At 39.5% G+C, this 16,292-nt stretch overlaps 1 protein-coding gene across 4 annotated transcripts; it reads left to right on the top strand.

The window, feature by feature from the left end:
- The first annotated feature begins 486 nt into the window (after positions 1–486).
- SMIM8 (small integral membrane protein 8) lies at positions 487–12,728 on the top strand. 4 transcript variants are annotated; one of them, XM_061427880.1, is made up of 4 exons: positions 532–562; positions 7,898–7,934; positions 9,780–9,937; positions 12,260–12,728. In XM_061427880.1, exons 3-4 carry the CDS (start codon positions 9,803–9,805, stop codon positions 12,416–12,418), a joined length of 294 nt encoding a protein of 97 aa, XP_061283864.1. In that variant the 5' UTR covers positions 532–562; positions 7,898–7,934; positions 9,780–9,802; the 3' UTR covers positions 12,419–12,728. The 4 variants fall into 4 exon arrangements, with proteins under 4 accessions (XP_061283861.1, XP_061283864.1, XP_061283863.1 ...); XM_061427877.1 differs by lacking the exon at positions 7,898–7,934 and having other exon boundaries at positions 487–562; XM_061427879.1 differs by lacking the exon at positions 532–562 and having other exon boundaries at positions 7,898–7,977.
- The last annotated feature ends 3,564 nt before the right edge of the window (positions 12,729–16,292 follow it).

The raw sequence follows: 16,292 nt of genomic DNA, 5'->3' as shown, positions 1-16,292 counted from the left end.
TTGGGTTGGGAAGATCCCCTGAAAGAGGGTATGGCAACCCACTCCATCACCATCAGCAAAGTGTGTGCAAATCACAACCATAACCACATCTTGGAATTTCAAGGCACTAATAGAATGGCAGAGCACTAACTGTGCATTTGAAAGACTGTGCCCATAAAATGGGGCCCGCAGGAGACCAGATTCAAGTGTTCTTTCCCAAATCAGAAAGCTTTCCCCTTCCATTAAATAAACGTAGTTCTAGGTGATTTCTTCTTTTACTTATACAAAACACACACGCGAAACTGGAAAGTTACTGGAACCTAGGGGACTGAAAACATAAGGCAAAAAAGGGAAGAAACCTAAAATGCCCCTTGCAAACCTCATCCCTCCGTTGGGCTGGAGGACCAGGGATGTGGAGGAGAGGCGCTAGAGTCATCTCCACAACTCCCGCGCCCCTGCGCCGCAGCCTCCAGGCCGTAGGGGCCGCTGCAGCGCCGAGTTTGCGGAGTGCGCTGAGACGCTCTCTCCCGCAGGAGGAGACGAGACGGAGTGCGGCGGGCGGGCAGAGGTGACCCCGCGACAGGTGAGCGGCGGAAGGGGTTGGCGTGACGGGGTCGGGGACGAGGTGGCCGCTCCACAGCGGTCTTGATCCTGTCCTTGGCGGGCCCTACCGCCCTGTGGACCTTGCTCCCAGGTGCGTGGATTCGGACTCGGGGGCGTTCTCTCGAGGCCCCCTCTTTCCCGGTACAGTCGTCGCCACTCGGTGAACTCCCAGAGCTGGATCTGGAGGTTTCTGACCCCACGGGGCGCGTGTCCCGCCCCATACGTGGACACCTCCACCCAAAGAACCTTCTCATATTCTGGACAGTTTTTTTGGTATCCCACCTCACCAAACTCCTAATTAGGGGAAAGTGGTTTTGTAATTTTTTCCCGTGAGTTTCCTCTTTGCTTTTTAAGCGTGTTTACAGTCCTGTGTCTCCCCTGCAAGACAATGTCTAGAACTTAATTGAATGCAGTTTCTTTTTCTGGAGGCTTCAAAGGCATCTGTCTTTGACTAATAGCAAGATGTAGTGTAGGTCCCGGAGAAGGCGATGGCACCCCACTCCAGTACTCTTGCTTGGAAAATCCCATGGACGGAGGAGCCTGGTAGGCTGCATGCAGTCCATGGGGTCGCAAAGAGTCGGACACGACTGAGTGACTTCACTTTCACTTTCCACTTTCATGCATTGGAGAAGGAAATGGCAACCCAATCCAGTGTTCTTGCCTGGAGAATCCCAGGGACTGGGGAGCCTGGTGGGCTGCTGTCTATGGGGTCGCACAGAGTCGGACACGACTGAAGCGACTTAGCAGCAGCAGCAGCAGCAGCAGCAGCAGTGTAGGTCCCACAATATGGGGAAGGCAGCGGACCCAAATAATACTTTACAGCCCTCAGATTGTTGGCAACATCCTTTGTAAATAACATTCCTTGTCAGTATCTGTCTCTAGGTATGGTAAATTTCAAGGGATTAAAAAAAGAATAACTTTTATCATTAAAAACAACAAATACAGAGTTCATCTTTAAAATTTAAAACCCAAAAGAGAGGGGACACATGTGTATCTATCTGATTCATGTTGATGTATGACAGAACCAACACAGTATTGTAAAGCAATTATCCTTCAATAAAAAATAAATTTAAAAAATTAAGTGATTATAATTTTATGCTTCGTTGGAATATTAATTACTCAGCCATAAAAATGAACGAAATTGGGTCATTTGTAGAGAAGTCGTTGAACCTGGAGTCTGTCGTACAGAGTGGAGAAAATCAGATAGAGAAAAACCAATATTGTATATTAATGCATGTATATAGAATCCAGAAAATGGTACTGATGAAGCCATTTGCAGGACAGGAATAGAGAGACAGATGTAGAGAACAGACTGTGGATGGTGAGGGGGGCTGGGAAGAGGAGGGTGAGACAAATGAAGAGAGTAGCATTGACACACATAGGCTACCTTGTTGTAAAATAGCCCGACGCTGCTGTATAGCACAGGAAGCTCAGTTCAGTGCTCTATGAGACTAGAGGGGTGGACAAGGGTGGGGTGAGAGACTCAAGAGAGGGGGGATATATGTATACATATAGTTGATTCACTGTTGTTATGCAGCAGAAACTAACACTAAAGCAATTATACTCCAATTGAAACATTTTGTTACATTTCTTCAATCTCATAATGACTTAGAAATGCTGAGTCTTAGTGATTTAGGAGTGAAGTGGTGGACCAGTGGTTGGCTGGAACATGAGTGACCTGGATTATCTCACTCTTCCATGGGCAAAGACAATCAATCTCTTTTGGTTTAGATTTGTTTAGAAAAAGGGATTGAATTAATTGGTGGAGATGAAAATAGCTACTATTTGTTGAACTTCTGTTATGTCCTTTAAAAAATGTTACCTCATTTAATCTACAAAGTCATTCTATGCAGTAGGTAATATCCCTTTTATAAAAGTGCAAACTGAAGCTCAGAGAAGTTGTCACTCAAAAACATACACTTAATAGGTAGCAAAATTGGAATTTGCAGCAATGGTACATTCCCTTAAGACAGAAAGCTGTCTGATTCTGTCCTGAACTTGTGTATTCTAAATCAAATTATTTTTAAGGTGTCCTGCCCCAAACTTCAAGTTATTTTCTTAAATTCTGAAATAGTGTGGTATGTGAAACAAAAATAACAAGTACATTATATATCCTTAAAGTATTTTATCCATTTTATAATTCCCCTAAGGCTTTTATTTAATAAAAGCAAGGCTTTATTGCTGGTATTCCTTTTCACCAGTATTCTGTGATTCTGACCTTTTTTTTTTTTTTTCCATTTATCTTCTGTTCAGATGCTTATTTCAAAATGAATATCTAAGGATTAAGTTTCTCACCAAAGTAACTCATATTCTTTATATCTTGGTCTAATTTTTATGTCATGCCAGTTTTGTGCCAGCAAATTGTTTAATATCAGCTGCCAAGTACATTCTGGATTATCCCACAGAGCTGGAATTTTAATAAAGGAGAGAAAATGGTTTAAATTTTCTGCTGCCTAAGATCATCTTTGTACAGTCTCGTACAGTGTATTCGTTCTGGGGGCACGATTTTCACTCATACTTTAGGGCGTTGCTACAAAGAGGCCGCTGCTTCCTTTCTCATCACATATTGCCTTCCCCAGAGAAGGGGCAGGAGAAAAAGGTAAGGAACCTTTTGCTGGGAGGGACGTATGAAGTAAATGCAGTTTAGTTTAGATCTTTTTTTTTTTTAAAAGCTTTTAGATTGGAGTATAGTTTCTTTACAATGCTGTGTTAGCTGCAGGTGTGCAGCACAATGTATGATTTAGTTATACATACGTTTTTTCCAGATTCTTTCCCCTTATAGTTTATTACAAAACACTGAGGGTAGCTCCCTGTGTTATACAGTACATCCGTGTTGATTATTTTATATATAGTTGTGTATGTTAATCCCAGATTCCTAATTTATCCCATGCTACCATTCCCTTTTTTGTAACCATAAGTTTGTTTTCTATGTCCATGAGTCTTTTTCTGTTTTATAAATAAGTTTGTATCATTTAGATTCCATGTATAAGTGATATCATATGGTATTTGTCTTTCTCTTTCTGACTTACTTTGCTTAGTATGATCTCTAGGTCTATCCATTTTGCTGCAAATGGCATTATTTCGTTTTTTTGTTGTTCAGTTGCTCAGTTGTGTCCAAATCTTTGCTACCCCATGGACTGCAGCACACTAGGCTTCCCTGTCCTTCACGATCTCCCAGAGCTTGCTCAAACTCATGTCCATTGAGTCAGTGATGCCATCCAGCCATCTCATCCTCTGTTGTCCTCTTCTCCTCCTGCCTTCAGTCTTTCCCAGCATGAGGGTCTTTTCCAGTGAATCAGTTCTTCACATCAGGTGACCAAAGTATTGGAGCTTCAGCTTCAGCATCAGTCCTTACAATGAATATTCAGGACTGATTTCCTTTAGGATGGACTGGTTGGATCTCCTTGCAGTCCAAGGGACTCTCAAAAGTCTTCTCCAACATCACAGCTCAAAAGCATCAATTTTTCAGCATTCAAGCTTCTTTTCAGTCCAACTCTCACATCTATATAGCTTTAACTATATGGACCTTTGTCAGCAAAGTAAGGTCTCTGCTTTTTAATACAGTATCTAGGTTTGTCATAGCTTTTCTTCTTTCATTTTTTAGGACTAAGTAATATTCCATTGTATATATGTACCACATCTTTATCCATTGATCTGTTGATGGACATTTAGGTTGCTTACATGGCTTGGCTATTGTCAATAGTGCTGCAGTGAACACTGGAGTGCATGTATCTTTTTGAATTATGGTTTTCTCTGGGTATATGCACAGGAGTGGGATTGCTGGATCATATAGTAGCTCTATTTTTAGTTTTTAAAGAAGCCTCCATACTGCTGCACCAGTTCACACTCTCATAAACAGTGATGGAGGTTTCCCTTTTCCCCACATCCTCTCCAGCATTTATTATTTGTAGATTTTTCAACGATGGACATTCTGAACAGTGCTAGGTGATACCTCACTGTGATTTTGATACTCTGATAGTTAGCAGTGTTGAGCACCTTTTCATGTGGTTTTTGGCCTTCTGTATGTCTTCTTTGCAGAAATGTCTTTTTAGGTCTTCTGCCCATTTTTTGTTTGGGTTGTTTGATTTTTTTTTTTTTTTTTGGATATTGAGCTGCATGAACTATTTGTATGTTTGGAAATTAATCTCTTGATCACATGATTTGTAAGTATTTTTTCCCATCTTTGATTGTCTTTTCATTTTGTTTATGGTTTCCTTTGCTGTGCAAAAGCTTTTAAGTTAATTACATCCCATTTGTTTATTTTTGTTTTTATTTTCATCACTGTAGTAGGTGGATCCTTTGGGATCCAAAAAGATATTGCTGAGACTTATGTCAAAGAATGTTCTGCCTGTATTTTCCTCTAAGAGTTTTATAGTATCCAGTGTTAAACTTAGGTCTATAATCCATTTTAAGTTTGTGTTTGTGTATGGTGTTAGAGAATCTTCTAATTTCATTCTTTTACATGTGGCTGTCCAGTTTTCCCAGCACCAGTTGTTGAAGAGACTTGTCTTTTGTCCAGGAGAGACGTATGAAGTACATACAGCTTAGTTTAGATCTTTTTTTATAGGCAGGTATGAAAAACGCAAGTCTCTTCTATTAAAAAAAATTATGTACACAATTTCTTATTTAAGGGAACAAGAAATGGGTGATGGAAAAAAATGAAGAAGAAATAAGAACAGGGCACCTGGACAGATTGCACAGCCATGGGGTGGCCCTTGGGATACCTAACTTACTGAATGTTTTAGAGGTCAACTGGCGCAGAAATTAATCACCAAATTGGCCAGCAGCAGTGCAATGTCAAGTTCCTATCATCCCTGCTAGTGTGTGTTTGTGTGTGTGTGTATGTGCATGCACGCACATGTGCACACTAGAGAGAGAGAGTCGCCTTTTTAACACAATAAATGCGGGTCCTTGCTTAAAAATAAACTCATCTTGAAAGCAAGTATATCTAGAGATGGATCAATATCACATGTGAATAAGTAAGTGTGATTTACCTCACGCTTTGCAGTGGGGAAAAAAAAGAGTAAGAGAAGAAGTGGGAGAAAGTGATGGGGGAACTTAGAAGCTCTAATGGATGTGTGTCAGATGGTAACTGTTTTTGAGGTACTGTCCACTCACTGTTGGAATAGGTTGTTGCTGTGCTTTGGATTCATGATTAGTTCTGTAGCTTTTAAAATTACAACTTACATCAGCTCTGATTAACACACCTGTGAAGAAACTAAGGTTTTGCATTTTATATACTTATTCAACCACGACATCTTGCATGTCTTTCACAGTCATATTCCTACAGTTCTGTGGGCCAGGCATGTGAGGAGATAGAAAAGAACATTTTCTTACATGAAAAGTTTCATTTTGTTCTGTTCATATTACAAATTCTTACCTAATAAATCTCTTTTTGGCCTCAGTAATCTGTCTCTCTTTATTTAAAGTATCAGTCAGTCATTCAGTTCAGTCACTTAGTTGTGTCCGACTCTTTGCGACCCCATTGACTATAGCACGCCAGGCTTCCCTGTTCACCATCTCCCGGAGCTTTCTCAAACTCATGTTCATCTACTCGGTGATGCCATCCAACGATCTCATCCTCTGTCATCTTCTTTTTCCTCCTGCCTTCAATCTCCCAGCATCAGGGTCATTTCCATTGAGTCAGTTCTTCACATCAGGTGGCCAAAGTAATGGAGCTTCAGCTTCAACATCAGTCCTTCCAGTGAATATTGAGGACTGATGTCCTTTAGGATTGTCTGGTTTGATATCTTTGCAGTCCAAGGGACTCTCAAGAGTCTTTTCTGACACCACAGTTCCAAAGCATCAATTCTTCAGCACTCAGTTTTCATTATGGTCCAGCTCCATATTCATACATGAATTAAAGTCAGTAGTTCTAAAGTATAAGATTCTAAAATAATTTCCAAATCAAAGATTTGTCATATTTAGGGAGTATTTTGCCATACTGTAATAGAAATGCACTGACCAGTCCTAAGAATAATAAATAAATAGTTTTATATTTAACTAAAATAATATTGGTATAATTATTTTCATAAATGTAAGGGGTGTGTGTGTGTGGTTGCATGCACGCACGCTTCATCACTCAGTCATTTCCGACTCTGTGACCCCATGGGCTGTAGCCCACCAGGCTCCCTCATCCATGGAGATTGACCAAGCAAGAATAGAAGGTTGTTAAAATTTTTTGTTAGTTCCGTGAGTGGTATAAACAAGTTCATGAACTTTGGGGAGAACTGTTGGAGCATCTGCAGTGACTGTGGCACATACAAAGAGAAGCGGCAACAGAACTGAGCAGTCTTATACCAGGCCTAGTAAAAGAGTGATATATGATAGAAAGTAGTACTTTCATTGGGCTTCCCTGGTAGCTCAACTGGTAAAAAATCCATCTACAATGCCGGAGACCCTGGTTTGATTCCTGGGTTGGGAAGATCCCCTGGAGAAGGGATAGGCTCCCCACTCCAGTATTCTTGGACTTCCCTGGTGGCTCAGACAGTAAAGAATCTGCTTGTAACGTGAGAGACCTGGGTTTGGAAGACCCCCTGGAGGAGAGTATGGCAACCCATTCCAGTATTCTTCCCTGGAGACTCTCCATGGACAGAGGAGCCTGGCAGACTACAGTCCATGAGGTTACAAAGAGTCAGATGTGACTGAGCGACTAAGCACAATACTCTCATATGTTCCTAAAAATATCACAAACAATGAAAATTGTGGTATGTTAAATCTTTTAAAATATAGTGTGGTAGGTAATTCTTTAATTTGTAAAAGTCACTCAGTCATGTCCGACCCTTTGTGACCCCATGGACTATACAGTCCATGGAATTCTCCAGGCCAGAATTCACTGGAGTGGGTAGCCTATCCCTTCTCCAGCAGATCTTCCTGACCCAGGAATTGAAAAGGGGTCTCCTGCATTGCAGGTGGATTCTTTACTATCTGAGCTACCAGGGAAGCCCTTTAATTTGTAAAAGTCCCTTTCAATAAACATTTGCAGTAGTTTCCAGCCTATGTATTCTTTAATTGTCATTTCTGGCAAAGAGTTTAACATGAACAGTTTAACGTAAATGGAATGTTGGTGTCTAGAGTTTACAGTATAATAAATACTACCTTGATTGCTTATTTACTTGTTTCATCACAAAGTAAATGTAGGTTCAGCTAAGGAAAGAGAATCTTGTGCAAAATACAATATATATATATATATATATATATGTGTGTGTGTATATATATATATATAGCAGAGAGGCTATCTCCCAGGTGATAGACCTCAGTAAGATCCCCAAATAAAACTTATCTTGCAACTTTAAGTTTGTGCATTTTTCTTCAGTTTACAGTTTCAAGAAATTCACCTAAGAAATGTGCATGTGAGTGGACCCCTGGTTCAGCAGAAAACATTGGAGTTTTTTGGTAACCTTGGGCATGATGTGTTAGAAGCATGTGCTGGCTGAACAGGTTTCAGGCATATTATGGAATTGTTTCAGAAGTTGTCTGTAGTGGAAAAAAAAATCACTGTTCCAATAGAGAAAATTAGTAACTTGAATGCTGTTGAAATTTTTTTTTAATTTTATTTTATTTTTAAACTTTACAATATTGTATTAGTTTTGCCAAATATCGAAATGAATCCGCCACAGGTATACCCGCGTTCCCCATCCTGAACCCTCCTCCCTCCTCCCTCCCCTCCCCTCCCTCTGGGTCATCCCAGTGCACCAGCCCCAAGCATCCAGTACCGTGCATGAAATTTTTTAAAAATTGCTAGTTACTGCTTGAATGATGTGTTAAATGCTGATGAACCAAGTGTTTTATGAGTTGTTACCTCATATAATTCATGTCCAAAGTGGACTTCAAAGAAGAGGTAAATAGAGGTTAATGATCATTCTTTTCTGCTGTAATGCATCGCGGTCGGAAGAGATGAGACCACTTGTCATTGGCAAGTCAATTAACTCCCAGGGCTTCAGAAATGTTCATTTGCTCCCCAGTAATGATGAAGCCAGTATACATGTCTAGAGAACATGAGGTTTATTTGATGAATAACTGAGAATGGTTGGTAAGAGGAAGATAGGAGTGAAAAGCAAGATCCTCTTGCTGATGGACACCTGCTCTGCCCAACACACCCCTGTGTTTGGATCACATGTGTTGAGTTTTCTCATTGACTAATCTTTTTCACTTTTGAAAAAACTGGACTCCTAAGTTTCTCCATAAGTAATAAGGTTGCAGAAATATTGCTTTTATAAAGACTGTAAAATGGGAAACTTAATACTTGAATAAACAAAGTCCCAACAAGTGTTTAAATGTGAGTGTTTGACTCTCATTTTATAACATTTACTGAGGGTTCAGCATTTCCCCCAAAGAATTTTATTATATTGTCATGAATCTCAGCCGTTCTTTGGAAAGCTTCTTTCCCTATCTTTTCCCTTCCAAACTTCCCCCCACCCACCCCACCAGCATTCGGTGGCAGGATTGGTAAGAATAACCTTTTGCCCAGTAGTATGTAGAAGAAAAAAATATTCACGAAGTGTTGACATTCTAGCAGGGAGAACCAGAAGCCAAAAGACATACTTGGATCTATTAGGATAGATTCTGAGTAATTAAGAGAAAAATGATTTCCAATTAAGGATTAGGATAGATTCTGAGTAATTAAGAGAAAAATGATTTCCAGTTAAGGAGGTAGCATAGTGTTTGTTGCCAGAGAGTGGGCGATAGAGGAGGAGTAAGGACAACAGCTGCTCACCCTTCCTGCATGGTACTGGTGCTGGGGTGACCCAGTGGAGGAAGGCAGAGGGGTGGGAAGGGAAAGTGGGAGAGGAGTCAATCTGTAGGAGGAATGGAGCGAAAGAATGCTCATGCCTCTTAGGTTGGTGTCCTGAAAGGGCTGTTGGAAGGTGAAGAATGGTGAAAATGGAAGGAAATTAAGAAGGTATGGATAACCCACTGGCCACTCCTACCCTTAGTACCCCCTTCATTTAGCAAGATACAGCATGACTCATACCTCACTAGTTCCACGAGATGAAAAATAACCATTTTACCAAACAAAACCTAAAGGCCATTTACAAAGTACGTGTTATACAAAGTAATAAAAGAATTGACCATCACTTTTGATATATATCTAGACCGGAATTTGAAAAAAGACTGAATATAGAATGATTTTTTTAAGAGCATTATCAGAAAAACATAACTTTGAAGGGAAAAAAAGTCTCTGATTTTATTTTTAGGTATTAAATCATCGTTAGTCAAGATGTCTTCAGCACCTGAGCCTCCAGCCTTTAAAAAGGAGCTGCCCAAGGAGAAAGACCTGGGAAACATAGGGCTCAGAGGGGTCCGCACCACAACCTTATTTCGAGCTGTGAATCCAGAGCTCTTCATTAAACCTGTAAGAAATCATCCGGGATAAGACTTTATGTTCAATTTACCTAGGCTTTCAGAAATAGAAAGTTCTAATTTTCTTGTCACATTTGATTTTATCACGGATATTTGATGTTAACTAGTGCCATCTATGGGGTCACACAGAGTCGGACACAACTGAAGGGACTTAACAGCAGCAGCAGCAGTAAGACCTCTCTGTGGATAAGAAGTAGATGGAAGGAAAATCTTAAATGCTGTTTCACTAAATATACATATAAAACTAATTATTTTGAGGGTGTTTGAGAATTTAAATGGTAAATAGTTGAATTTTAATCAACTGATCAAATTCCTGTTTAAATTTTATTTTAATAGCTGCATTGATTTTAAGGAAACTTGTTTGATTGGGTACTATTAAGTAAATAAGGCCTTCCATTGAAACAAAGAAAACAGAATGGAAATCTGATCAGTCTACAATTCCAGGCTTATTAATAATGTTTTAACCTAGGAGATTTTGCAAACATATATTGAAAAATATGAAAACATGCATTTATACACTGTTAGGGAGTTAGCTAATTATATTTTTGTAGCAAGTTACTGAATACATTTGATTTGTTAAGTTTTATTTTTTGAAAAATGCAAATCAAGTCATAAAATTTACTTAAATGTTTGAATTTGATTAGAATTTTAATAACATAGTTACCAGTATAAACTGTTTGAAAGTTAAATAGGTCAATTTAGCAATCAAATCATTAAATCAAGGTAGAATGTTTTAAAAACTTTGAACTAATGTGTTTTTTTACTTGCCAAGTACAGTTCAAGAACTGCAAAAGTAAGCTGCTCTGAGCGAGTGGCCTTTCTCAGATGTCCATCCCACTGAAAAAGTTTGACCTTGATTTTTTTTGATGATTAAGAATAGTAATGAAACAGAAGCAGAAATGATAACAGAAGCAGAAAATACAGAATTGAAAAGCTTTATGATCCAGCAATCCCACTGCTGGGCATACACACTGAGGAAACCAGAAGGGAAAGAGACACGTGTACCCCAATGTTCATCGCAGCACTGTTTATAATAGCCAGGACATGGAAGCAACCTAGATGTCCATCAGCAGATGAATGGATAAGAAAGCTGTGGTACATATACATAATGGAGTATTACTCACCCATTAAAAAGAATTCATTTGAATCAGTTCTAATGAGGTGGATGAAACTGGAGCCTATTATACAGAGTGAAGTAAGCCAGAAAGAAAAACACCAATACAGTATACTAACGCATATATATGGAATTTAGAAAGATGATAACAATAACCCTGTGTACGAGACAGCAAAAGAGACACTGATGTATGGAACAGTCTTATGGACTCTGTGGGAGAGGGAGAGGGTGGGAAGATTTGGGAGAACAGCATTGAAACATGTAAAATATCACGTATGAAACGAGATGCCAGTCCAGGTTCAATGCATGATACTGGATGCTTGGGGCTAGTGCACTGGGACGACCCAGAGGGATGGTATGGGGAGGGAGGAGGGAGGAGGGTTCAGGATGGGGAGCACATGTATACCTGTGATGGATTCATTTTGATATTTGGCAAAACTAATACAATTATGCAAAGTTTAAAAATAAAATAAAATTAAAAAAAAAAAATTCAGGAATTCCCTAGCTATCCCGTAGTTAGGACTCTGCCCTGTCACTGCCAAGGGCCCGCGTTCAATCCCTGGCTGGGGAACTAAAATCCCCAAAACTGTGTGGTGTGACAAAAAAAAAAAAAAAAGTAGCATCCCTTTGCCTCTTAGGGTCTTGGATTTTACACAGCAAGTCAGAGTCATTATATACAGCATATCTGTTCTATGACTGTGTCTCTTGAGGTAATAGAATAAGTTCCCGGAGAAGGGTGTGTCTGTTTTGCTGTGCCTGGTATATAACATGAAAGGCTTTCTGCCAGGTTTTCATGATCCTGGGTGACAAGAAAAGCATGTAGACTTCATTCCTCACTTCTTAATAAAAATAAAAAATTTAAGGTTTGCAGATGGGAAACTTGGGCCCAAAAAAGTTAAGCAACTTCTTCACAACATAGGTAACTGAAAACTGAGCACTGGACCAATTTCCTTCTTAAAGGTGAAGGTCAGAGATGTCCCAGCTGTGATGGGAAGAAGAAGAGTCTTCCATAGTCTCTAAGTTATCAGGAGTTGAATTAACTGAATAAAGAAATGGATAAATATTAGAAATGAAATTTGACCCTAGGAATGCTGGTGTGGTACTAAAGCCTTGGCATGACGAGCGGAAAGTGCAGGAGATATTTGAGTCTCCTCAAATTGGTCTTATTGAGACCTCGTGATTTGTTTTTTTCTTTGACAGAACAAACCTGTAATGGCTTTCGGATTAATAACCATTTCGCTTTGCGTGGCTTATATCGGTTACCTACATGCGACACAGGAGAATAAGAAGGACCTCTATGAAGCTATTGATAGTGAGGGACACAGTTATATGAGGAGGAAAACATCTAAATGGGATTGATTGCGCTGGTTGCTGCAGATGAAGGTTTACTGGGGCCTCTGAAATCTTCAGCTGAAAATTAGGACCGCACAGTGTCTTGTTTGTTGTTCCAGAAGATGCTGCTGAGAAAGAAGGATGCCGATTGCAGCCAGACCCCGAGAGTGAATGTTATCCTTTCAAAATGGCAGCCATTATCGTGTTCTTTTTTCCACAGAAAGAGCTGTTCAGTATTTTACTTTTATTAAATCGTCTTTTAAAAAGTGCCATGAGAATGGAAGTCATTTTTGTGAATTATAAAGTTCTGTCCAATAAAAGTACTGCTGCTCTTAAATTTGCATGGTATTGTTAATATTTTAAGGGGAATGTGCATTTACAGCTGTTGTGAAGGTTTAGTTTTGCTATTTGCAAAGGCAGTGTTCTTTTTCTCTCTGGTGAAGAAGAAAATGATTATAAATTATTGTAAAGCCTGCAGTTAAAAACAGTTTTTACAGAATTACAGATGGGTCATATATTTCAGTTTTCCATTTCAGCTAATTTTGGTCCAGATTTTTATTTTAGTTGAAAAGATACTCCCACTCAATTACTAAAATAAAGATTAAATGAAAGAATAACCCAGAGTAATTGGAGTTGTTTAAAAAAAATAACCAGACAATATGTTATACTGAGTATGATGTTTTTATTTGACTACAACTAAATGTTATCTATTTTGTTTTCATTGTAATTTGTTGTTTCATTTTTATTTGTATTTCATTGTTATCATTGTAATTTAATGTTACAATGATACTATAAATGTAAGACCTAGAGCATTTGGTCTTAGTTACTTGAAAACTAGTTACTTAGTTACTTGAAAACTAGAACTGCTCAGTAGATAAGGTCTAGATTTAAAGTAACTGTAAGTATATGGGGTTTACCTTATACCTTTCTGATGAGGGTTCTAGATGTGTTTTATTTCTAGATATTTACCACATTCTCCAAATCATTGGAGTTGCATCTTAGTAAATAAATCTTGTCTCTGAAATTTTGTTTCATTTATTATTAACAAGTAAAATAATTGCAAAGGCAGAGTTTATCATCATAATGTAAGATTTAATTTCCAGTGCTTTATGATAGTTTTGTAAGATACATGAAAAAGTAATTATGTCTGATTTGTAGATATTAAAGAGCTTAGCTAATTGAGTTATCTGTATGCAACTAAATTAAATCTTTATTACTGACCCTTAAATATTTCTTTGTGAGGTCTCTCTATATAGTACACTTCATACAGTTTAAATACACTTAGGTGGTATACAATGCCTTTTAATTTAAAGTATTATCTTTTGCTGTTGGTTGGTAAAGAACTAGAGTTCTTCTGTTTTCAACTTATGCATTTAATGCCACATCATCATCATTAGAGTTCTTCTAATATTCAACAAAAGAAGTTACTGTTTGGTGGGGGAAGTATTAGTGAGCTATCAAGAGGTTATTGCAGCAAAGAAGGGCTGCAGGAACTGGGCAGAGGGCAGCCTTAAACCACGTGACTGTGTGTGAGTGAACCAGGGTAGCAGTAGATTCCACAAGGTGCGCAGCTGCGAAAAATAGTGCAAGGGAAGAATTCCATTGAATTTTAGAAACAACCTGACTTCCCTGGTGGCTTAGACGGTAAAAGTGTCTACCTACAGTGGGAGACCCAGGTTTGATCCATGGGTCGGGAAGATCCCCTGGAGAAGAAAATGGCAACCCACTCCAGTATTCTTGCCTGGAAAATTCCATGTACAGAGGAGCCTGGTAGGGTACAGTCCATGGTGTTGCAAAGAGTTGGGACAGGACTGAGTGACTTCACTTTCACTTTCAACCTAACTGTGCTACTGTTTATAGGTCTGTTACAAGTTCTGTAGCACGGTCTTCTATGTGCAGTGTCAAAGACTGCTTGGCTGTGGATGTTTTCATTCCTTCTCTAAAGGAAAATGAGACAAAGTCAGTGGTCTAAGGAGGGGATGCTCAGGGCAAGATGCTCAGGGCATCTTGGAGTCTGAGTTCAAGTGGTAGGAGAAATGTTTTCCAATGCAGGAATCTGGTTGAGATCGGGCAAACTGTAACATAATAGATTGTCCTAAAGCAAGTATTGATAAATGAACTGCTGGTAAGCTGCAAGCAACCTCTTAGCCCAGGGAAGTAATCTGTTCTGATAGAAGAGCCATTTGCCCAGAAGAGCAAGCAGTTTAGTTGTTAAGAATTTCCCAGTGTAAACAGTGAAGTTATTTATTGTTTAATAGCCTTATCTTCTGTAAGGCAACCAATCCTTCCTAGTTTTCTAACCAAGGAGGGGATTCTTGAGATGCAGTTCTTTCCATTTTAAAACAAGACAACAAATGAATTAACTATGATTTTAAAAGCCAACCTTAGTAATTTTGAGTGCTTGCTTGCTGCTGCTGCTGCTGCTGCTAAGTCGCTTCAGTCGTGTCCGACTCTGTGTGACCCCATAGACGGCAGCCCGCCAGGCTCAGCCATCCCTGGGATTCTCCAGGCAAGAACACCAGAGTGGGTTGCCATTTCCTTCTCCAGTGCATGAAAGTGAAAGGTGAAAGTGAAGTCGCTCAGTCGTGTCTGACTCTTAGTGACCCCATGGACTGCAGCCTACCAGGCTCCTCCATCCATGGGATTTTCCAAGCAAGAGTACTGGAGTGGGGTGCCATTGCCTTCTCCGGAGTGCTCGCTTACTGAAAGTAATTTTTCCTTTAAGGTACTGTGTGATTTTCCCAGTTTTATTGCCCTGGCACAAAAGCATTATAGATAACCTAAAAAAAAATTAAACTCCTTTTTTTTAGTTCTGGCTTAAAAAATCAATTCTTTAAGTAAACATTTAACAGAAAGTATGGTAGACTGAATAATACACCTCTTTTCCCACACCACCCTAGAGATGTTTGGATCCTAATTCCAGAACCTGTAAACATGTTCATTATATGACAGAAGGGTTAAGGTTATACCAATAACCTCAGATATGCAGATGACACCACCCTAATGGCAGAAAGTGAAGAGGAACTAAAGAGCTTCTTGGTGAAGATGAAAGGAGAGTGAAAAAGCTGGCTTAAAACTCAACATTTAGAAAAACAAAGATCCCATCACTTCATGGCAAATAGGTGGGTAAACAATGGAAACAGTGACAGGCTTTATTTTCTTGGGTTTTCGAATCACTGCAGATGGTGACTGCAGCTATGAAATTAAAATACCCTTGCTCCTTGGAAGAAACTCATTGGAAAAGACCCTGGTGCTGGGAAAGATTGAGGGCAGGAGGAGAAGGGGATGACAGAAGATGAGATGGTTGGATGGTATCATCTACTCAATGGACATGAGAAAGAGAGAGTGAAGTACAGGGTAGCCTGGTGTGCTTCAGTCCACGGGTGCTCACAAAGAGTCAGACATGACTGGGAAAAAGAAAAACCATGGCAGAAGGAACTTGACAGATATGATTAAGTTCAGGATTTGAAATAGGGAAATGACCCTTTATTATTTGGGTGGGCCTGATATAATCACAAAAGTCCTTATAAGAGGGAGGCAGATGATGAGAGGAAGAAGCAATGTCACCCTGCAAACAGGAGGATAAGAGGCTATATTGATGCAAGCCCATGGGCCGAGGAATAGGGACGGCCTCTGGGAGCTGGAAAAGGCAAGGAAACAGATTCTTGCTGAAGCCTCCAGAAGGAAGCAGTGCTGCCAACACCGTTGTAGACTTCTGACCTCCAGAACTGCAAGACAATGAATTTGTGTGGCTTTAAGCCACCAGTTACGTAGTCATTTGTTACAGCAGCAGAAGGAAACATACAGAAAGTATCTGGGAAATGAAGAGCTGTACCATGCTGCCTTTTGTCATGATTTCTAGTTGCTTTTATGAGCAAAGCTTGTCTTACCTAGCAACAGT

The sequence above is a fragment of the Bos javanicus genome, chromosome 9, assembly GCF_032452875.1.
Source record: "Bos javanicus breed banteng chromosome 9, ARS-OSU_banteng_1.0, whole genome shotgun sequence".
Taxonomy (NCBI): domain Eukaryota; kingdom Metazoa; phylum Chordata; class Mammalia; order Artiodactyla; family Bovidae; genus Bos; species Bos javanicus.
Note: the sequence above shows the minus strand (reverse complement) of the source record. Positions and strands in the feature narration are given on the sequence as shown.

Excerpts from the sequence above, each read along its gene's own strand:
- SMIM8 (XM_061427877.1), top strand. The coding sequence starts at position 9,803 with ATGTCTTCAGCACCTGAGCCTCCAGCCTTTAAAAAGGAGCTGCCCAAG. Across the intron at positions 9,938-12,259 it reads CAGAGCTCTTCATTAAACCT|AACAAACCTGTAATGGCTTT; the intron begins GTAAGAAATCAT and ends TTTCTTTGACAG.